General features: G+C 40.9%; 1 protein-coding gene across 3 annotated transcripts; it reads left to right on the top strand.

Moving 5' to 3' along the window:
* Window positions 1-253: 253 nt before the first annotated feature.
* On the top strand, window positions 254-22,597 carry cep350 (centrosomal protein 350). Of its 3 annotated transcripts, none has more exons than XM_087783689.1 (38): window positions 254-569; window positions 2,553-2,641; window positions 2,722-2,765; window positions 2,867-2,975; window positions 3,086-3,248; window positions 3,614-4,275; window positions 4,350-4,463; window positions 4,583-4,705; window positions 5,357-5,473; window positions 6,635-7,323; window positions 7,446-7,564; window positions 7,862-8,748; window positions 8,812-8,947; window positions 9,098-9,240; window positions 9,349-9,481; window positions 10,108-10,277; window positions 10,364-10,527; window positions 10,760-10,870; window positions 10,954-11,088; window positions 11,217-11,359; window positions 11,450-11,530; window positions 11,609-11,802; window positions 11,888-12,102; window positions 12,601-12,873; window positions 12,953-13,099; window positions 13,187-13,347; window positions 13,821-13,943; window positions 15,496-15,722; window positions 15,805-16,004; window positions 16,295-16,424; window positions 16,831-16,991; window positions 17,078-17,208; window positions 17,293-17,342; window positions 17,432-19,017; window positions 19,347-19,853; window positions 19,943-20,089; window positions 20,173-20,295; window positions 20,429-22,597. In XM_087783689.1, the coding sequence occupies exons 2-38, from the start codon at window positions 2,569-2,571 to the stop codon at window positions 20,588-20,590; spliced, it is 8,853 nt and encodes a 2,950-aa protein (XP_087639815.1). In that variant the 5' UTR covers window positions 254-569; window positions 2,553-2,568; the 3' UTR covers window positions 20,591-22,597. The 3 variants fall into 3 exon arrangements, with proteins under 3 accessions (XP_087639815.1, XP_087639814.1, XP_087639816.1); XM_087783688.1 differs by having other exon boundaries at window positions 17,429-19,017; XM_087783690.1 differs by lacking the exon at window positions 13,821-13,943 and having other exon boundaries at window positions 17,429-19,017.
* The last annotated feature ends 84 nt before the right edge of the window (window positions 22,598-22,681 follow it).

Raw genomic sequence — 22,681 nt, 5'->3', positions numbered from 1 at the left:
TCGCGGAGACGCGTTTAATTGACGGTTTTAATGAATGGAGACTATTGAATTGAACATAGGCGGATATTTTCATTCTTTGTTGAAAGTCTTGAAGAACACAAACAGACACGTAGATTATCTAAAATGCCAAAAAATTATCTTGGTTACGTGAGATTTTCTTCAAATAATCCCCAATGGGTGGAGGGGGCGGGGCCATGCATAATTAAAGTCTCGCGACATTTCAAAGTCGCGTCATCGCTTGACCCGACTCGGTTACTCCGGTTTTTTTGTCGATGATAAACGTCAACATTCTAGACCCAGGAAAGATTATCTCGACACCGGTTGATATTCACTATATTTTCGCTCGGTCGTCACTGAACATCTGAGAGACATTCGGTAACAGAAACAAAAAAATGAAACTATGAATTCGAGTCGAGGAAAAAAGTTGCTAGCCTAGTTGGCAACGAGAAGCTACTGTGTTAGCTAACGTTAGCAAACATTGATGGCGCCTCAACAACTGTGGATCTTCTGTCGAGATGAAAATGGCAGCATGAATGAAGACCTGTAGACACGCGTGGACGTTAAACAAGGTACGTGTGAAGCTTTTCACGCACGAATACAGTACTTGTGGTACTTTTTCTGTTGGCTAGCCTGAACACAAACTCTTGACTTAGCGTCATCGGTTCCTTCCCAGAAACGACGAGACGTCTTGTCTGTCAATGTCTCACCAAACGTTTGGATTTAAAACACATTTATTTTCAGTTATAAACTTCGACAATCGTTGCTATAAATAGGCGTTTTTGACCCCAAAAAGGAAATGTTCCTGTTATGGTAACTGTTGGGTTGTGTTTGAGGGATGAACGTTGCGAACTATAAGTTAAACTTTGTTTTTGTATTTATTTAAGACGCTTTTGTATTTGGTCAGTGGTTACATGAAATATGTTAAACAATAGTTATTTAAGACAACGCCCACGGTTTCTATAGCACCCACGTATGCTGACTGTTAACTTGTCCTCGGAGTGACCACAAGTCTTTAGAGAGGACACATGAAGTGGACTTGAAATGGTGGAGTGACTCCAACAATGTGTGTGTTTTGATGTCAGTTGGTGTGATCGACTCTGAAACACATCAAAACTACTTTTGTGGTCAGTGACTCAATGCGTGTGACGTCACCCGCTAAATAAAAATGGTCATTATTAAAGTAAAAGCTAATACCTGGAAGGTTCTTATTATAAGACGATTTAAGGGGACATTGGATTAAATAAGAAAGAAGCAACTAAAACAAACGAAGATGTGAGGAAAACCACATTAATGAAACTTAAAAGCTTACATTTCCAATCTAGGCTATACTGCATTTAATAAAAAGAACCTTTCAAAACTAAAATGTGACACTTTGTTTGCAGTTCTGAATCAATAGTAATTTTAATGCATTCTTCTTCATCATCATCATCATCATCATCATCATCATCATCATCATCATCATCATCATCATCATCGTCATCATCATTTAAAATATCATCATTAGCAACAAAACTGTCATTTAAGTAAGTCATTTTTATTTGTATAGCGCTTTTCCAGACCAGGATCACAAAGCGCTTAAACAATCAAAACAATATTCAATAATGTATATACTTTAAAGGTCAAGAACCATTCATTATTTTTTTTAATTGCAATTTAATGATGATAATGATGCCCAATTGCATGTAACTATTATTCAGTCATTTGATAAAATGCGCCCAAACTATTTTTGTTAAATAAATTATACTTATAATAACACTTCTGAGTGTGATAAACACCCAAAACAGTTTGTTAAAGGTTCTACGCACAATATATGAATGACTTCTGGAAGCTTTTTTTGACAGACAGTATAGCTTTTGGGAGTTTCCACCACGGCACCTACAATAATAAACTTGTTTTAACTCACTTTTTTTGTAACGTTTCAAATGATGTGGATGCTACAATTGCAGCACATAACTTCTCTATTTCGAGTGTAGATAATTACACACTGCCTGCTTTGTTGGCCATTTGTGAGGAGAAATGGCTGAAGGGCTTTTTTATGTAGAAATACACTCTCCTCTTTTTTGCTTCCTCAGCCTGTTGGTTTGTCCCAGGGCTGTGTGGTGTTGATATCAGACTAAAGCATGGAATCAAACTCAGAAGCAGAATCAATATTGACCCATTTTATTAGTATTTAATACAAACGTACTCTCATTGTACATGTCCAGTATCAGCACTAGATAGTTACTTGTGTTGCTTTAAGTAAATATCACATGCATGTCATGTGACAATTGTTATGCTCACCTCCCCCTCACTAAAGCTCTTGTAAAACCAGTTTTAAAAATTTGCAGGATGGCATAATGTGAGTGTTAGAAAGACAAAAAAAAGTTGCTATGTTTCCTATTTAAGGCTTAATAATACTACTTTCAATGTAACATTATTAATTAATAGTTCTAGATATTAATGTTTCTTCAATTATCTTCAATAATTATATCGAGGAAGTTTTTTTTCCAAGTTATCCGTTTTTTTTCCAAGTTATCAGTTTTCCATTAACACTTTTTCTTCTTCTGATGAAGGTGAAAGGAAGAGATTATGAGCGAAACGTGGTCAGATGTGCCTCATAGTAGCTACGCTCTGCAGGCGTCTCATCTTTTCACAGGCACAGGTTTGTGTCCAGAATTTGTTCTGTTGGTTTTATTAATCTTTTTGTATATTTGTTTTATGATACACTCTTCTCTTCTTCAGATTCAACGGCTGAATGGAAAAAAACGGCCCCATCCAAACTTACCGTAAGTCCATTGAAAAACAAGCTGATCCGAAGTATAACCAGTGAGTCATCGCTCTTGTCTGTTTCATTCTGCTCATGTTGCAATGCTTTCTGTATTGGTAGTTGCGGCACATAGAAAACCATATTGTCGCTGGCCCAGGTACAGCATTTGTTTTGGACTCTGTTATGGACGGCCCTCAAAAGAAATATGCCAAGACGACTCGTCAAAGAGGTGAACTGAAATTGACTCTCACTTTAATCACTATTCTTATTATGACGGCTGGTCAATGACTGTCAAATGGTTTAAAATGGTCTTCAGCCTTATTTTTGTTGTTGTTTCAGACGGCCGCCTTTTTGACAAAAAAGAAGAGTCATCAAAATCTAGAATAAATGGGCAGCTAAGTGCAAAAAAGAGCAGTTCTCGTAGTCCTCTGAGAAACGCTACCCAGGACTGCAATGTACACCGGAACAGTGTGGAGTTCCGTGATCCGCTGGCATCTTATAGGTAGGTGCTTCTTGATTAGTGAGCGTTTTGAAATTCTAGGAAACCTCTTGAGATTCCGTTAAAATGCAGTCTTTCTGTGGAAAAGTTCCAGGAAACGGAACAATATGAATGAGCTTTATTTTGTCATATGAACCAGACAAAATTGTGTGTCATCATTGATTTAATTTTTAACTTTTGATAGTTTTTCACAGCTTGTTTTTGTTTCTGTCAATATAAACCATTATTGGTGCAGTTAAACTAATACATGTTGCTTTTATTTGTTTATCTCTGATAATAGTGTGAGTCCTAATGATTGATTTGTAGAAAAAAAATCAAATAAAATCTTAATCCTCTCCGTGATCCTATGTAATCTGGTTTGTTTTTAGAGAGGCCACCCCCCCACCCCACACATCCTCACAGTTGGAGGTTCACCAGTTGCAGCCAGTGCCAGGATCTTCGCTTCCATCTTCTTCTATCCTATTTGATCCTCGGCTGCCGAGCCATTTGGTGTCCAAGAACGACAGAACGGGCGCACGAGTGGACAGAGAACATGACTATATGGACTCTTTGACCGGAAGAAATGTCTCCTACCTCAATGACCAGCCTGTTCTGGACTCTTTAAAGACTGTTTCATACGATTCATATCCATCAGATGTGATTCCTGTTCCTGTCGAGAGGATGGCCAAGAAGGATATTCGTACCAAAGTACAGTTCTCACAAAGCATGGATAGTGAAGATTCCAGCTCCTTCCCTGCTTCATTGCAATATTCGGTTCAAGGAGGGGACAGTTCGGTTTCCTCTAGCCCTGGATCAGCCTCTCAGCGGTTGCAAAACTTGAGGCGGCATCGGCCTGATGATAAGTTGGAGAAACTCAAAGAGCGAATACGACGGCAGAGGCAACATTTAGAAGAAGCTGCAGAGAGAGAAAAACTCGGTAGTTATTTGGAACAGCCCATTATGGGAACTAGAACAGGTACCATTGACGCTGACAGGCAGACGACTAAAGTTCGCAAAACAGAAGCTGCAGCCCCTCCTCCTGTATACAAAGGTAGGTGCAAACGGTACCGTTGTGTTTTCAGAACCATGAAGTCCTAATCTTTAATTTTTAAATATTTTTGACAGGTTTTAACAGCACAGAGATTCACATTCAGACTCCTGATGGCAAAATCTTGAGAGAAGAGGACTTTTATAATTACAGCAGAGAAATGTTCACGGAAACTTCACAACAGTTAACTGGTGAGTAACGAGGAATATTGTTGCGGTTTTTGCACAGTTGTGCTGTTGAAGGGTAGGATCATAACGGTACAAAACAAAATCAATGAATTTGTTGTCTTCGTCGTATTTTCTTTGTGCAGATATTCAAAGATCCAAGATTCAGCAACAAAGTAAATCAAGACCCAACAGGTCAAAAGAAAGAAAGGCTCCCAAACCTGCTGCGAAGATCCACAGAGCAGTAACGGAACCGAACCCGAAGTCGGGTACGGTGCAACCAACAATTATATTACAGTGCCACTTGTTGCTGATGAGTTTATCTTTGGCTGAAGATTAAATCTGATTTAAAATGTCATTTTCTACGCTGGATTTTCTGTCATTTGCTATTCATCAAACAAATGCCAACAGAAAATGTTTTTTGTCGTTGTTTATTTTGGTGTAGAATTCCATCCGTAGTCATGAATGAATCGTGTCCTCTCTAGTATTCGCAAAGGCACCTTCTTTTTGTGGCCAGCTTCCAATTTCATGTTCAGCCGTGCTATATATATCTGTTTAAATCTATATAGAGATTCTCTGGCTGCCACTCTCACTACATGCTGGGGCTCAATATGTAAACATGGTACTCTTATAGTTTTGTGACAGTTTTTTTTGTCAATGGAGCCCGATGGTAATACTGTAAATGCTGTTGTATCACTTAATGTTAAGCTGATTATGTTCTGCTTTTATTTATTTTTCACCTGATTGAGTAACTTCTATGGTAGGAAATATAAGAAACAAAACTTAAACGAAACTACTGTTGTGTTTGTTTTAAGTCTTTATTCTCACTGAGAAGCACTATTTTTCATGAAGTGAACTCTGAATGACTTTCTTGTTATTCAACTTTTTTGCTTAAATACATGTTGTTGGTCTCTGTGCAGTGATAAGCCCTGCTTCTTGGAGAGAGGGTCAGAAGATCGTGAAGATGGTTCTCGGCTCAATGTCTAAACCGAGTGGGGAGGATGGGCATCCGACAAATGATGGACAGAACCAAACAGGTGGGTCCTCACTTGAAATTTTCCGTCTCATGAGTAGCTTTTCACCCCCATGGGTTTTGTTACTATGTAGGCCTCTTCCCTGAAATCATGAATGGAGTCTAAGCTGTTGCTATGAACACAAAATGAAAGGTCATAGCATTTGCCATGTTTAGGCTGTTACAAAAATACACACATAGCAGTTATCCAGATGTTGTGTATTTAATAAATTGTCGCTTTTTTTTCAAAAGAGTTTCTTTACTTTTATTCGCTCCAGGATTTGTTGAATTAACTTTTGGGCAAATTATGTGAAATTTGTGACTTTGTTTTCTGGTTAGAAACTTTGATTGATTGGATTTTCTGGCGTCCACTGATGATATTGAGGATAAATAACAATATGAATAATTAATCAATTTATGAATTATTTTCTTGTGACTATTCAGACACATCATCCGTCAGTTAGATGCAAACGCTGCAGCTTTGTATTGTTTTCTTTCCATGTCGTCTTGGCAATGTTCCATAGCCAGAAGTAATGGAGATCGACTCTCTGTTCTGGTTGGTTGCGCAATTAGGTATGGCCTAATTTCACGAGGTCTCCCCCGACCAGCGCAGACAGCCTGAACTCTGCCTGGCAGAGATGGGCCGGGAAAATGTTTAGCACCGTCTAGATTAGATTCTCTGATATCTAGAGGACATTTGACCTAGTTTACAGTTTCCATGGCAAACCCCCTCCTCGTTCATTCTATCGCTTCCATCTGGCTTTGGTGATTTCAGCTCAAGTACTTTGACCGTCTGTGGCTGTCACTTGCACGTTTGTTTTCAGCATTTCCCTATTCAATGGTGCTGCTTGGCAATAAGTCAAATATTATTTATTTTTATACTATGTCTACTTATTCATATAAAATTTTAATGTTGGAATATTATTTTTCCCTAAGGAGATCTCCTGAGGGATTAATAAAGTTCTATCTATTACTAATGTATACATCTAATATTTATTTTTAATCTGACTGCTTCAGTTTATTTGGTTGATAATGTTGATTTAGTATTTTAATTTAACTTTAACCAATATTTGATTTGATATTTTTGCGTTTTTTATTCACACATTTATAGACATTTGAACAAGGTTAATGGTTTTGTCCAGGCAAAGGTAATTAAATCTGACTGGTCATTTGATTATTTTCACAGCCTCACTTCCCTCCTTCAGTTCTGCCTCACGTTCAAAATCCAAGCAGGATTCTAGGCAGAACAGCACAGATCGGTCTAGAAGTGCAGATCGAGGTCGAAGCGGATGCCGGGTCAAAACACCTGCAGCCCATGATAAAGCATCAGAATGTGCAAATTCAAACGTGTTGTCGACCAACATCCAAGGTATACTCGACGACCTCCAGCTGGAGCGTGACCCCGCGGAGCAGGGTACTGACAGTAGGAGAGGACGCTCGACCTCAAGAAGGAAAGCTCCTGTGTCGGCCTGGGGAACATCCGTGGTACCTGTTGGAACGACAAGAGGCAAACAGAATACCAGCTCCACATCAAACCCACAAGGGTCGGCTAACGTCACAGACACTGGTCCGAAAAAACGTCACTACGATGCGGACGTTGTCCGCCAGTACATCGCCAAACAACAAGAAGAAAGGAAGCAACGCCAGTCGCAAGAGAGAAGAGCGGTGACGGAAGAGATGGAGAAAAGAAACCAGAGGTTGCAAAAACTATATAAGACGCAAAGGGAAGTCGCAAAGGCACCTCTTCCTTCAGAGGCCCCTGCAGCTCCAGTACAAAACCGCCTTCTAGAGACCTATGACAAACTTCCGTCAGAAAACACGCAGTTGGACTCTGAGGCGAGACAAATGCAATCTGTTGCACCCTCTTTTCAACTGGTGCGTAAACGAAAATCACTTCATTTGAAACGTCAAATTCATTTAGGCTGAATAATGGAATATGTCATATGTTTGACACATGAAAGAAGCAGCAGTAATTGATGTCTTCAAATGTTCTGCAGGGGCCGATGTACCAGCCGTCAGGAGAGTCTGATAAAGAGAACATTAGACTGGAGGCTCTGCGAAGTCCCTCCAGCAGTGACCACTCTTTGAACGATCGACAGGCCCCAACTGTTTCCAGGTACTTGCTTACAGAAGATAAACTTTCATGTTAAATTAACCACTGAGCAGGCACTGTAAATTGTGGATTTTCAACTAAAAAACACTTCATTCTAAGAAGAGAAGCTTTTGTCAAAGGGACACTTTGTCTTTGCGATTTGGCATGAAAATGGCCACAAGCTATGTTTGATCATTTGATGTTTGAATTTGACACTGGTATGATTCAGGGTTTTTTGTGCTTATTTAATTCTAGTTTAGTTTAGTTTAAATCTTGGGTATTCTAGAGTCTCTAATCTTAATGATCTGTGTGCTTCTCTAGAAATGTTATGGACATCGACATTGAGACTTCAACACTTGAAAGAGTCCAGCAACACTGGAACCCTTCACCACCAACTTTAGATAATGTACAGTCCAAAGTGTCTCGCATTGAAGCTCTCAAAGCGACAGCAGCCTCACTTTCAAATCGTATTGAGGAAGAAGCCAGAAAGCTTGCTGGTGATGGAGTCAACTATGGTGTGGCTACATCCATGGCCATGGACAGTGCTCTAAACATGGAGTTCTTACAAGATAATGTCGGTACCAGAGCTGTGGAGAGTGATCCAATTGAAAGTGACGTGCCTTCACGAATCCACAGAATTATGTCCAGCATTGGTCATGGCACATACAATGGCCTGGATCTTCCCGGGTCAAATCATTTGAATACATTTAACCAACAGAAGGAGCAGAGTGATGCTCATTTCCCACAGCAAAATGCTTTTTACAGTAAAAAGGGAGATGCTGCTTCTGCCAGTTTTACTGGTCAAGCCAAGTTTGGAAACGGTTTTGGCAGAGCAGGCAAAACATTCACAAAAGAACCTACAGTTTCTGAGGTAATCCACAAGCATCAAAGAGATCTCCAGGAATCAAGTGGCAGCTCCATCAGCCAGGAGACCCTGCTGAGTGAAGGCGACGGTGCTCTTTCCGAACATGGAAGTCCTACTCATCTTTCCAACAATGCACATGGACCAGAATGTTGCCTGGATAGGTGTCAAAAATTGGACTTACAACGGCTGTCAGAGTTCCGGAAGGAAGCGGAAAAGTTCTCAGGCCTCAGTTCCTCGTTCACTCAGCAGGATAAGGGCAAAGCTGCCTGGGAGGAATTGAACAATGGGAGTCCTTTAAGTGTGATCAACATATTCACAAAGAACCTTCAAAGTCATTCGAAAGGTTTGTTGTAAATAATCTCCGTGATGCTAGTTGTATTTCAATCTATCTTGCTTCTCCTTACAGTCGGTGACAGGAACTCCCATTCAGCACATTCCAGTCGATGCGATAGCCCTGAAAACACTGCCATTGTGGAAAATGACTTTTCCTCCCACAGCAGTGTTACCAATGGTCATCCAAGGCCTCACTCCAAGTCCCACAGGTACCATAAAATGTAGCTCTACCTTTTCCAGAGTCGCCACTAGATGGCAACATTGTCCCACAACATGCTAAAAAAGCTTTTGCTAAATAAACCAATGATACTGTCGTCCTGACATTTATAAGGATCCTTCTGTCTTCATCTGTCAAACAGCCGCTTCGAAGAGCTGCGGAGAAGCTCTGCCTCTGAGAGATATTCAAGTTCTGTCAACTCCCATCATTCATCTGCACAGTCGTCACATCTCTCTACTGGCTCTGATGGTTCTCCCATGTCTAAGCTCAGCAATGGAAAAATAGGTGTGTGTGTATTCATCCCCTCTCCTACAATCATGAAGTCCTTTTGTGTTTCAACCTTTTTAACACTGATTTCTTGCTGCTTATTATACTCTTTTAATTCCACTGCAGGTTCTGCATCAGATCACAGTGGTGCTACACTTGTAGGAGAGGACCGAAGACTCGGCTCACCCCGGTCGAAAGTGGGGTCCCCTGACAGTCAGAGCAACAGTTTTCACCACAGCGACCGTTTGCCTTCCAAAAGGTTTTTACTCTTTTATTTGTTAAGAAAGTTTGGCACGTTAGGCCACAATTTTTAGAACGAGAAGAGTGGGAGCATTTTTCAGAAGTAGGTCTGCAAAGAGTCAGAGTTGACTCTCTGCTAACAATGGTTCCTTGTTTAACGTGAGGAGGCCAGGTCAGCCCGTTGCTCTGATTTGCTGCCTCTGGAAATATTTTCCTCACTGCCAACAGTGTCATATGACTTTCAATTCATTCGTAGCCACAACTGTTCTCTCCTGCCGTTCAACTTTGCTGATCCTTGATTGTTTTAACTAGACTTTGAAGGTGTTTATCTTTAACACCCTTGGTATATACATGTCACTCTGCAAAGTGAGTGGTGCAACAAAAGACTTCTTATTTACCTTCAACTATAGTTTCAAGTGTCTAAACCATTACAGGAATGCACTATTCTTTCTGTTATTTGCTTTTAACTTTACTTACTTACTTACTTTTGAGCAACACTAAAACATTTGATTGTGTTTAAATTAGTTAATTTGCCATAACCCTGATCATTAAGTTCAAATAATGTTATTGTATCTTTCATTAAGGGTAGGATTTTTTATGCATATTTATTTGAAAATAACAAAGATTTCTGCCTCACTTTTCCAGTTTGTCCCAAGATGGACCAAAGTCGTCTGCTTCAAGGCCTTTTATATCTGACCCCGGCCTCCTGTTCTCTGATTTGCCCCGTAGAGCAGACACTGTGAGTGACCCTCTAAGAAAAAACTCTTGGATGGATCCCAATAAGATAATCTCCTCAGTTGGAGGAGCCACAGCTGGTAACAGTAGTTCTTACTGGTGACATTTATCATGTGAAATTGACTTTGGTATTAATGTAATTTGGTTTATCTCTTTCTCAACGTAGATGAACTCCAGTATTCGCCCGGCGTCCTGCACCAGCAGATGACGGCTGAACTCCAAAACCTGGAATCCTTCGAGGAGTGTGCCCGGCAGCTGGAGGAAGTGGAGAGACTGATGGGAGTTTCTATGGCCAAGCAAGAGACAGCATCCATGGCCCAAATGCTGCTGGTCAGTCTGATATGTAATTTTGTTCTGGCATATTTTAGATGACCTGTCCAGTGCCGAACTAGCATTATGTTAGAAGTGACATTTGAAAATGTTTGAGTCGTAATCTTATGAAAACACTTCAACTAGCTTATGATTTTTAAATGGATTTGTTAAAATTGTAATCTATTACACTATAATCAAGTTATTAAGCTCATGTTATTGCACACAAATAAACTTCTTTGCCTCTCAACAGGCCAATCAACAGCGTCATGAGCGGGACATTTATGAGCAGAAGATCAAGGCTGAGAGAGACGCTCTTGAGGCTCAGCTGCAGATGGAGGAGAACAAAAAAAGAGTTGAAATGGTACAATAATCTCTCCATCTATCTTGCCGGTGTTGCTTCTTCAATGACACCAATCTTTGTTGTGCTTCTTGTGTTTTATCCAGGCTCACATGCAATTGCAAGAGGCAGTGACTCAAAAAGAGACTTTGGAAGAGATCCAAAATGCCACCACAAAGATGTTGAATCAACAAGCTGAGGCAGCACGATACACTGGTGATGCTGCGCGGCACATTAAGGAGGTTAGCAACCCACTCATCACTTTAATGGCCTGTGTACCGGAGAAACTTCAAGTTAAAAGAAGAGATTTCCGCACTGAGATCTTTTGTATTCACTAAAAGAATGGCTGCCTGTCACTCGTTTGTGTTAGATGGCAGAATTTACCCGCCTTCAAGTCTCTGGGGCCTTGACTGGGCCGGATTTAACTGCAAATACGTCGATTTGGAGCAGGCATCAGTGGGGAGGAAATACCAGCTCTCCAAAGATACAACATGATTCTTCTGATTCTATGAGGTACTCTATATATTTATTATATATTAATCTATTTTTTAAAAAATGACAATGTTTGAAAATATATTACCTAATCGCTTTTTGATGTTTTAGCTCAACCGGTAGGCCAGAAAAGATGATGTCGTCAAGTGTCAGTCACTCCAATTCTCCATCTCATACACGGTCCAACCAGAGGTATCAATCGACCTTTTTTATTATTAATAATCTAGTATAATTTCTAATGTTAAATCCACCTTGTTGTCTTTTCTCAAGTGACGCTGACCAAAGCCATTCAAATGCATCAGCCAACCATGCTGAGTCAGCAAAAAAGTCAAATTTCTGGAAAAGGGCTGAAGACGTGAAGAAACAGAGGGAAACTGGCAACAGCTCTATTGAGGAAGAAATGCCTACAGCTGCCAATGATTCCCTTGGCAGTGACAGTATTCCCTCTATTGTGGAAGAAAAAGGTACCAGACGTGTCCGATTCCCTTGTTTAAATAGTTTTGTTGTATCACATTTTCTTCAACTTATCTTTAAATTCTTGCCGTTTAGGTGACACAACATCAGTTGCCACAGAATACTCAATGAGGTTCGACAACTCATTGACAGAGGATGAGTTGGAGGAGAAGTCTTTCCGCTCTCTTTTACCTTCTGAAGTACATCGTCGAGGGAATTTAGAGAAGAAGCCTCGTCATCTCGAAGAGTCTGTGGTCACAAGTCCTGAACACGACTCAAAGCTGCCCTCGGTACCACTCAATATTTTGAAGGTGGGGATGTTTTTAATAAGGTTTAACAAGTAGTTTGACGTGTAGAAATCATTCATAATAAAACCCACTTTGCAGTTTTTTGTTGGGCGCCTGCAGGGGGCGCTCAAAACTAGTTTATTACCAGCATACACCAAAGCCTGTAACAGATTTTTTAGAGTCACTCTGTTGCTGTGAATAATATTGTTACTTGTATGACGTTTTTGTAACGGGAATATTTTCTTTCTGAATGCATATTTCTTTTGAATATTTTACTCCCAACACACCTGGAAGTGTATTGGTTAGTTTTCAAGGTACAGCCATGACTTGTGACTCTGTATGTTTCTGAACTGAATTAATCAACAGCCAAAGGCACAAATATTGCCATGTGATGTGAGCGTACCACAGCAATGACACACAATATTTATCTTTTCAGAAGCGTCTAAAATATGTCTATAGATGTGATGAAGCGCAACAATGTTTTCCGTAGGAAGAGTTCATATTTCTATCCCACGATCACAGGAGTCGAGCAAGGCGGTGTTCGGAGCACAAGACAGCTTTTCTCAGTTTACGATGGAAATGGTGCGACAGTACATGAAGGATGAGGATGTTCGACTGCAACATCAAAGCTCTCTACTGGCACTTCGCCAGAAAGCTCTCAAAGAAAATATCCGGACTGAGTTGGCGTGGCTGGAGCACCAGAAGAAGAGGCTGAGGGATAAGGGGGAGGATGACAAGATGCCACCTATCAGGAAGAAACAGAGAGGCCTTCTGATCCGACTTCAGCAGGAGCAGGTACGGAATATCCTCACTGCATCTTGTGTTTTCTTTTCTGAAAATACTTCCTATAATTATTTATTGGACTTGTTTTCAGGCTGAGATCAAGCGTCTTCAAGAGGCCAACAAGGCAGCAAGAAAGGAAGGACAACTCTTGTTAAAACAGCAGGAGGAGATCGAGCGCATGAGAAGCTCGACATCAAAGCTAAAAGAGCGTTTAAAAATTGCAGGCTGTGACGCATCTGTAAGTAAAGTCGTATAAATATAGCATGAGAAAAGAGTTTAAATGAGACTCGTCTATAAATAATTCTGCTGTCTTCGCGTCCACAAGGAGGCTGCACTGTCTGACACGCCCGTCTCTGAGGCTGCGTCCATCACCCCGAGACACACCGATGATGGCCGCTCCCCCTCTCCTGCCCTTTCTGTTTCCGGAAGTGAAACCAGCAGCATCATGCAGAAGCTCAAGAAGATGCGCTCACACATGGATGAAAAGTAAAAAAAAAAACACTATTCCACATTATGATTAAAGTGCATTATCTTTTTACTGTCTGATTATATCGACACAGAGGGATAACTTTGCAGCCGATTAATAACATTTCTTCTTCTTTTGCTATTACAAATCTCTGCTGATAAGTTGCATTAATAGGTCACGCTATTTAAAGAAACAGCTTTGGCTTTTGCCGTATGAATTATATTAGTTGCATTAAGTGTCACCATACTCTGCTGTATCTTCTAGATAGTACTTTTCTAGTTTATTTTTTTTCTAACATGCTTGATTAGTTCCATTCCTTTGAGCCCACTTCAGAAAGTAGTAATCCTCTAGTGATTCCATTACTGCTCTATAAATGCACTGGCTCATACCACTCTTTTCTCTCCTTTTCTCTGTTTCCCCCTCCTATCATGTTTCAAACACCCCTTTTCACCTTGTTTGTGTTGTACCTTCTCATTCTTGTGTTTGTGTCAAGTCTCTGTTCCCCTGTCCACTACTTCTTCTCCGTGTTCACGGCCCAGCATTGGGCTTCCCTCATTGTCTGTCTCCCCAAACTTCACCCTAAATTCCAGCTTTTTATCTACAACCAGTTGGCCAGGTACTGTAAAGCGCTTCTTCCCCTTTTTTATGGCACTTTGACAACCAGCCTGAACCCATAACATCACACCTGCTACCCCCCTTTAACATGCTTGTTTTCTTCCACTGGGATCCTGCTCGGATGGTGTTGAGGCCTGGTGTACTGGGATTTCCTTTTATTATTAGTATTCTGCGTGGTTTCTCAGATTTTTTTGCAGGTCGATCGTGCGTAGGAGCGATGCTGCATGCTTTAATAAAACCAACCTTTGACAAGTCCAGTATTTGGGAAGACATTTCAAATAATAATTATTAATTTAATGACGGCAAGCATTAAAGAACATTTTAGATTGTTTCAAATGCACTGCTACTTGACACCTTCCTATCAGCCCATTTTTCAACCCTGTAAGGGATGTTTTAATTTCAAAAATAACAATAAATCAAACCAAAAACCATTTGTGTGCCCACAATCAAAAATGTGTTTCTCAAGGCTGCAAACATGACAGTATCCTACTGTATATAATGAACAGATGTATCTTTGTTTGTCAGCAGTAAATCATAAGGCTTTGTTTATCATTACATAATAGTTGCATTTGTTAAAGAAAAAAAGCATATGTAAAATAAGATCAGAAGCTAGGGAATGAGTGAAAAAAAAAGTTTTTTTTCTTAAAGAAAATCCTGTTAAGCAGAGCCTCTGATAAGAACTTGGCAAAAAAGGTTTATAGTCATAATTAAGGAATGTCAAGGGTTGTGTTGGTTTTAAATGTGCCTTGTTGAGTGGAAATCTTTCACTAATGTTTATTGTCCAACCTCTTTATGACCTTCCTTTCGGAAATAAATAATTTAGCAGCAGTGCATCTTCCTTGAAATATTCATACCCTGTCATCGGCCATGTTGATTCATAGATAATACACTTCTGAAGAACATTATAGAAGCCACAGTTATCCATCTCCTCCCTCTGTGCACTTTATCTTCACTAGCTGCTTTTATTAGTTAACTGGTCCAGTGGATGGGATAATGAGGATGGATCGCAGTTGGTCTAATAGAGTTTGGGGAGTAAAGGAACTCCATCGAACTGATGTCGTGTCTATTGTGTCATCAGTTTGCATTAAGATACGTTAAAGGCTTTGAAATTCTATTAGGGTCACGGCATGAGTTCACATTATACTGCAGTTGTACCTGAAGCAGAGAAAGTAGCTGATGTTTGATTTGTTAAAAAGTCATTGTGTACTAGACCAAAAGTTATAATGTATTAACTGTAAACTGGAGTGTTTTCCTCCATCTTTTATGGTTGATGCACGAGTGTATTTTCTTCACTCTGGTATCTCTTCCTTTCTTTGAAATGTTGTGTTTCTAATGCATATGGTGTTAATAACAGGGTTCAAACTGCTGAAGCATGGTTTGGGTGTACTGACTGTGTGATGGAGTGGACTTTGAATCAAATGATAAATGATTATTTGTGAGAGTTTAATTGTTTTCTCAAGTAAAATCTCTATTTTTTTCCCCCCATTTTACTCCTTCCTTCCTCCACTCTCGTTGTCTGTGCGACTTCTTTATTCTCACCACTCGCCTCAAAGGTTTCTGACCAAGAGGGAACAGCACCTCATGCAGAGACGTCATCACGCACAGGAGTTGCTGCAGTGGAAGCAACGTCTGGACCAGGAGGAGGCAGAAGTCCGGAGGATTGAAACGGAAGCTCTTTCTGGTTGGAACGGGGATGGTGTCAAACCTGTCAGTCTAAAAGTTCCTGCTTTCAGTCCCGGTCACCTTCCAAACACTGAACCCAGAGCAGAGAGTGAAAAGGGTGAATAAAGCGGATCAAACGAGTAATGAATGTATTTATAAAACAAGATGATCTGAAGACACTTTTCCTTGTTTATTTCCAGATTATGTAAGCGAGCCGGACATTTCATCGGCAACACCAGAGTCCAGCATACACACAGAACCTCCATCATCAAAGCCTTCAAGATGCATTCCCTCAGCAGGACGAGAGGTGGAGCCAGAATCACCTTTGACCTCCATCCAGAGCAGCTGTGAAAATTACCCCCAAGACTTCACTTCCCTTTCACCCACTATGACCAGACAAGTGAGCTTTTTTAATACACCTCATATCTTTAGTTTCTCTCGCATAAGTGACTGAGGATAAAAAGTTGATTACTGTCACTTGAAAGGGTTTTTCCCCCATTTGTAAGATGGAAAATACAGTCTATAAATTGACTAGAAGGTTAAATAGTAATTAGTTTAGTAATTGCAAGCAAGTCATGAGCCCTGCATTGATTATAATCTATTGTATCTTTTGAAAACATTGTTTAATGGAATTTTGAACAATGTTGTTCATCCGAAGGTCACACTTTTCTACATATTTTCTGTTTCCAGTCTCCGGTGGTGAAGGAAAGCCCAGATGCTTTTGTGTTTCCGAATGAAGTCAGAAGGAAATCCAGCCCGACCTCAGAGGTTCAAGATGAGTTTCTGTCTCGTGCAGAAACGCCGCGTCACACACTAACTGGTGAGTTATTCTGCCCGTAATCTCATCATCGACTTTCTCTGAAAATCAATATCTAAAAACTGCTCTTGTGCGTGTGGAGGGAAATGGACAGTTTTACTCATGTTTTGATATAACTTGCTAAAGTTATTTGATTTAAGACTTGGGTTCTATATTTAATATCTCTTTCTTTCTTGTTTTTAAAATACAATGAAAGGAATATGTTAAATATAATCTCGTCTTGACGGCCCCTCTCAACAGTCAGTGTAAATTGTGGCCCCTGGAGAAATGTTATTGCCCACTCGTGGTCTAATCCACAAAGAAATGGGCATAGGTTCGAGTCGGCACCGAGTTGGATTACGTTTTGCTAATCAGAGTTCTGGTACAGCTCTCGCACTCTAATACATTTATTATCTGCATTTGTTTTCAGAAGCCATTTCGGACCAGAGTGACATAGAGACCCGCATCAAAGACCTTAAAGACGAGCTAAAAAAGCGAAAGTTGATGGCCCTGCAGCTCAAGAGGGAGCAGAAGAAGCGGCAAAAGGAGCTTCTCAAGGCCAAGGAGGCCAGTTTGCTAAAAGAACTAGAGGTAAATGTTTCTTTTCTTTCTCTTTTGGAGCCAACATTTGGCTTTGTTTTGTTAATGTCTTATGCCGTGTGTTTCGTCACATCCAGAGCTACAATGTGTACATTGAGAAAACAAAGGCGGAATTGAACAAACAGCCAGATTTGACCCTTGGTATGAGCCAGGGTAAAGCACCCACTTCTGTAGCTCAGCAGGAAAATGTCAACTCCTCGTCTCAAAGGTACCAGATACACAAAGTGATGTGTTTTTTAATTTCTTTACAATATGAGGCTGTGGTTGAGACTTGTTTTACACTTTTTTATAGATCTGATATCGGCAAGTTCTCTGAAAGAATCTATTCTTCTATAGACAAAGGTAAGAATTTAAAAAAAATTTAATTTATGTGAAGTTACACAGGACCTGATTCAGATAACTATATATATTTTCCATTTAAATTGCAGCAGACATTGACAAATCTACCTCAATACCAGAAGATCTCTCTGATGAAGACCCACCAACTGTGACTCCCACTGCAGACTGTTCAGTGATGGCCCCTATGAGCCATCAGTCCATCCTGAGTCACCAGAGACCTTCTGTCCAGGAGTCAGGTGATGAGAACCTTGTCAATAGATCTGTCGAAGAAGAGGAGGATGTTGAAAATAAGCAAAAGGAGCTGCTTACATCCAAAAATGCTGCCAATAGGAAGGAACATCCATCTGCCCCTACTGGTGAGAATGAACCACCAAAGGATTTGTTTGACATGGACCACAATGACTATTCTAAGAGTCAATCACCGCTTTGTGAAGTGGGCATTGAAACCTCACACGAGTCTGCTGCGGCATCATCAATACACCAGTCTGGAGAGAATAAAGTCCAGGTCTCTTCCACTCATGACTTTTATAAGGATGATTTCGAGTCAGTGGTTGACTCTTCACACCATAGTTCGAATCCGGCCTCGGAAATATTAGAGCCGCCTGTTCAAAGCGTAGCCTTTGCTGAATGGGTGGAGGTGAGAGACAACCAAGAGGATGAACTAGAAGAGGAAATCTCTGAAGAAGAAAGCGTCCACTCTGGGATCAGTGAGACCAGTCATGACTCGGGAAGACTGCTCGACCTGGACCGGAAGGATGAAGAGTCCAATCATGCACCTTTACAAAGGCAACAATCTCCCGTCACAGATGAAATGCCAACGTTTAACGTTGCTGACCGAGTTCTTGTAGGAGGTGTGCAGCCAGGCACTCTGAGATTTAAAGGCCCTACCAGCTTTGCAAATGGATACTGGGCCGGCGTGGAGCTGGACGAGTCGGAGGGGAGCAATAATGGTACCTATGACGGAGTGGTTTACTTCGAGTGCGATGAGTGTCACGGTATATTTGCTCCACCAGACAAAATCACACATCTGCCGGAAAAGTTCGAGAGCTACGCAGAAACCACGGATGAGGACGATTCATTTTTCGATGATCTGTCTCATAAAGGAGGGAACAACAATGACGTAGACACAGTTTCACGACAAGACGACAATAAGAAACTGGCTGAAGAAGTAGTTCCTGAAAGTGATGGCATCAAAGACAAATCTATTTCCAACGATAACCAAAAATCTTGTGTTTTAAATCATCATCAACAACATCCATGGTCAAATGAAATGAGCAATCGCATAATCCTGGAGTTTGAAGATGCACCAGTTGCTCTCCTCGACACGGATGACCTTAAGAACATTCGTAAAAAGACGACATCGCTCGACAGAAGCGAGGATGTTGTCTCTAATAACCAAATTCGGTCTGATGTCACCAGCGGTGTGCAAACGGATCAATCGTTGCTCCACAAGGTCACAGATAAACTGTTGAAGAACCTTGTGGCCGACACTGTCAAAGAGCTTTCTCAGATTAAAAAAGTTAAGGAGCAGAAAATCGCAGCGTCCAATCGAGCATCAGGCGTCGCTGCCCAACATGAAGAGGAGCTGATGCCATCCGTGCAGCAAAAAGATGGTCTCCCTTTCTTTCTACCCGGAGAACAAGATGAGTTGTCGTCGCCAGAACTCTGCAACCAACCGGTGAGTCACTCTTTATTCCATTCACGAGCATGTGTGTTTAATATTACTCACTGCTGCGAAATATACCGTCGACTAAAATGGATCAAAGATGACATGTTGCCACATTCAAAGTGAGGGATCATCAGATGTTTACCTCACATCTGGGAGGTTCAGCCAAAGTCCAAAGTTTTGTTTGCTCTATTGAATTTGGTTCCGTTTCAACTTTTGTATTGAAGATCTCCCCTGGTTGCATCAGTAAGAAGTTAGTAACGATTGCTTCAGTTGTAGTCTTGGTTTTTAACCAAATAAATGTCAACCATATTCTTAACCACCTATTTTTTTAATTACAGGAGAGTCCTGTGTTGGGGGCAAGTGGTCAAGAGGAACTTGCCAAAAGACTAGCCGAGCTGGAGCTCAACCGCGAACTGCTGGACGAGCTCGGCGATGATCAGGACTGGTTCGACGAGGACTTCGGCCTGAGCTCGCGCAGGGAGGCCGAGAGACTCAAGCAGAGGGAAGAACAGGAAAAGGTGGGAGGCAGGTCTGGATCCTCAGGAGGGCTGGTTCTATCCCAGGATGCTGACCAGCAGGGGAAGACTCCACCCAGGCCTGCTCTGCCGCTTCCCCTGCCTCCCAAACTTCCAGAGCAGCCCGCTATGGTGGTTCCTCACTCCGCAACGGAAGTGGAGAAGATGGTCCAGGTGGCTGTGCAGGAGATCTGGGAGAGCTGCGGTCTTGACAAGCAGTTGACACCAACACTTGCTAACGTGCCCTGCCCAGAACCCTCACACCAGTACTTGGGTAAAGTGGCCAACGCTCAAGACCAAGAAGCACTCTGCATCCGTAGCTACAGAAAGGTGATGAACCGATTTGATTGAAATAAAGTATGGAGTGAAACCAAATGTGTATCGAGAATTAAAAGTGTATTTTCTTCTCTCTTCAACAGGCTGTGTACGACCTGTCGTGGGAAATCCTTCAAGAGATTTATGCAGAGGACCCCAACGAGCATCATCCTCAATGGGTGAAACCTCGTCGGGTCAAGTGCTCCCTTTTCCACCGAGTCAAGACCCCCGGAGACGTCGCCACAGTTCAGGTAAACGAAAGCATTGAATAAGTAGAAACATGTTTTTGTAGATTTGACTTTAAACATGTTTTTTTTTGTTGAACATTTCACAGGCGTTTGTCACAGCAGAAGTTTTGAAACTCTACGGCCTTTCCAAAGAGCCGAGCCAGAAGACGGACTGGCAGAAAATGCTGAAATTTGGCAGAAAGAAGCGGGACAGAGTCGATCACATACTGGTATGTTCCTTCCATCCTAAAGCATTTCCATCTTTAAACAGTGAGCCACTGGAATGGTGAATCACAATCATGCTTTTTAATCTCTGAGTTTTATTTAGAAATGTGCAGATATAAACACCGGTATGTTTCTCAGGTGCAAGAACTTCACGAAGAGGAGGTTCAGTGGGTGAACTACGACGAGGACGAGCTGTTCGTCAAGATGCAGCTGGCCGACAGCATCTTCGACCTGCTTCTGAAGGACACTGCTGACGTTCTGACTCAAATCTCAGAAAAGCGGACGCAAACAAACTCTTGACACAAACTTCTAAAACCGCCCCGTTCTTCCCCTTCTGCCCTGCTTCGTCTTCCACGAGCTGATGCGTCAACAGCATCGGATTTGCCTTCAGTCCCAACAATACCTCTAAGAAACTACACGACTCCACCTTGTGGCTTTGATAACGGCCAAGTTTACTTGGAATAAACGACTCCTTTGATCTTTTTGTGCATCCAGTGCGCCTTGAAAACAACCAGCCTACTTTATACTGTCAAACTCTCCCGCCTCAGATCCTGGACTGGTCCTCCTCTCATCACCAGCTAGAGAGACAAGGCAACACAATAATGAATAAACTGTGCTGATCATCGATGCTGCTAGAAGACTGCTCCGACCGGACTTCCCAGGATCCACTCAGAACAAAAGTAGCTTCATGTGTAAATCCCCAAATTGTAATTGTATAGCATTGTAATGGAGTTTGGGGGGCGACTGGACAGTCGCATGTTTCCGGGGTTGCGAGTGTAGCGCAGCGCCGTAGCACTGATCTAGATGCTGTTTCTATTCACGGTCCACAAGAATGTGGGGGCTGTCAACTTGCCTTATATTTCAAGACCTTCACTTAGCAAGTGACTGATGTTATCAGGTAAACATGTTTGCTGTTAATCGTATGTTATAAAAACAGATGAATTTGTACTTTTGTAAAATGATATGTCAATGTGATTGGCTGATTCTTGTGGACGAGTTGAGACGACAAATGTGACAATGATCTGATGATTCAGTCTGTACTACTGTAGATTGACTATTGAGAAAAAAAAAAACTAATTTATTATGTAAAAAAATGTTAGAGGTGAATTTGGAAATGTCAACTGGTTTGTCTAAATGTAAAAATAGATGTAATTTAAAGGTTCGTGTAAATCAAATCTTCTATTGTAAAAGCACAAAAAGTCATGTGAATGTAAACCATGAGAATGAAGCCATTAGGAAAGTCAAAGCTGCAAAAAGATGTTTTGGTTATTACGGTTATGAACACTTAAATGTCCCACCTCTGTGCATTATGTTGATGAAATTAATCATAAGTAAGATCGTTGGTGAGCAAATTGTACATTCTGTAAAATATCTGTGTCAATTTGAGTGTTTTGTGCGGCTCATAGGTCTTGTTTGAATTGTCAACTCTCTATATATATATATATATATATATATATATATATATATATATATATATATATATAAACACAGTGTCCAAAGAGCAACAGCAGGTTTGACTCAAACCATTTTAATGTCATACTTTGGGCCTGAACCGCTGGATCTGAGCCTCGTTCAGTCTCTTCAAATAAGAAAACGACTTGATGTGTTTGAGTCGAACTCGTTTCTAAATGAAATGCATCCGAGCGTGAATATAATTACGGTTTCAAACCAGTCACCAGAACACTTCAGTTTAGTTCAAGTGCCTTCAAGTTACGTTGTAGAACTCTGTGTTTGGACCTTTCCTTTTGAATGTCACTTTCAACTGCTGTACATCTTTCCTCAACCCCTCATGAATTATTCAGCTTTTGCTCTGAAGTTAAAACGAAAAGTAAAGACCACGTCATCTTGTATCGGTTTGTTTAGGTAAAGTTGAGTGGTTGCATAATCTGACGCGTAGCAAATCCAGTGCTCGGTCATCATTTTTGCCAAGAAGAGGTGCATCCATAGGAACTTCAAGTGACCTTGAGTTTTTTTTTTCCTGTTTAGATATATTATTTGGTAAATCAATAAATCCAGCATTTTTACTCCAAGCCCTAATATATATTGCCCTCGTGTTCATTTCCTAACTATGCAGTAACTTTTTGATGTGTTGTATGAACCATTTTTGCTGCTTCTGTCTTCACCTAAAGAAAAATACAGTCATAAAAGAGAGACAACCTTTTTTTTTTCCATTTTCTTTTGCTCCTTTTCTGTATATTTATGATTGTGTGCCTAAAGCACAAACTATGTAAATAAAAGGTTTCCCATCGTACTCAATGTATCCTGTAAGTGGACTTTGAGATTGTAAATAAAGCTCTTTGTAAACGACTTCTGTCTGCTGTGTCATCACATTCTCATAGCTTTAAGGGTTGACTCATGATCATCTTATCTTGGTTTCTGTATTTGAATGTT

This window comes from Callionymus lyra, chromosome 2 (genome assembly GCF_982586985.1).
Source record: "Callionymus lyra chromosome 2, fCalLyr1.hap1.1, whole genome shotgun sequence".
Taxonomy (NCBI): Eukaryota; Metazoa; Chordata; class Actinopteri; order Syngnathiformes; family Callionymidae; genus Callionymus; species Callionymus lyra.
Note: the sequence above shows the minus strand (reverse complement) of the source record. Positions and strands in the feature narration are given on the sequence as shown.

What these genes read in the sequence shown, in the direction of transcription:
- cep350 (XM_087783688.1), top strand. Translation starts at nt 2,569, where the DNA reads ATGAGCGAAACGTGGTCAGATGTGCCTCATAGTAGCTACGCTCTGCAG. An exon ending in TTGCACCCTCTTTTCAACTG is followed by an intron (nt 7,324 to 7,445) that starts GTGCGTAAACGA and finishes AATGTTCTGCAG; the next exon opens with GGGCCGATGTACCAGCCGTC. An exon ending in GCCGCGTCACACACTAACTG is followed by an intron (nt 16,425 to 16,830) that starts GTGAGTTATTCT and finishes ATTTGTTTTCAG; the next exon opens with AAGCCATTTCGGACCAGAGT.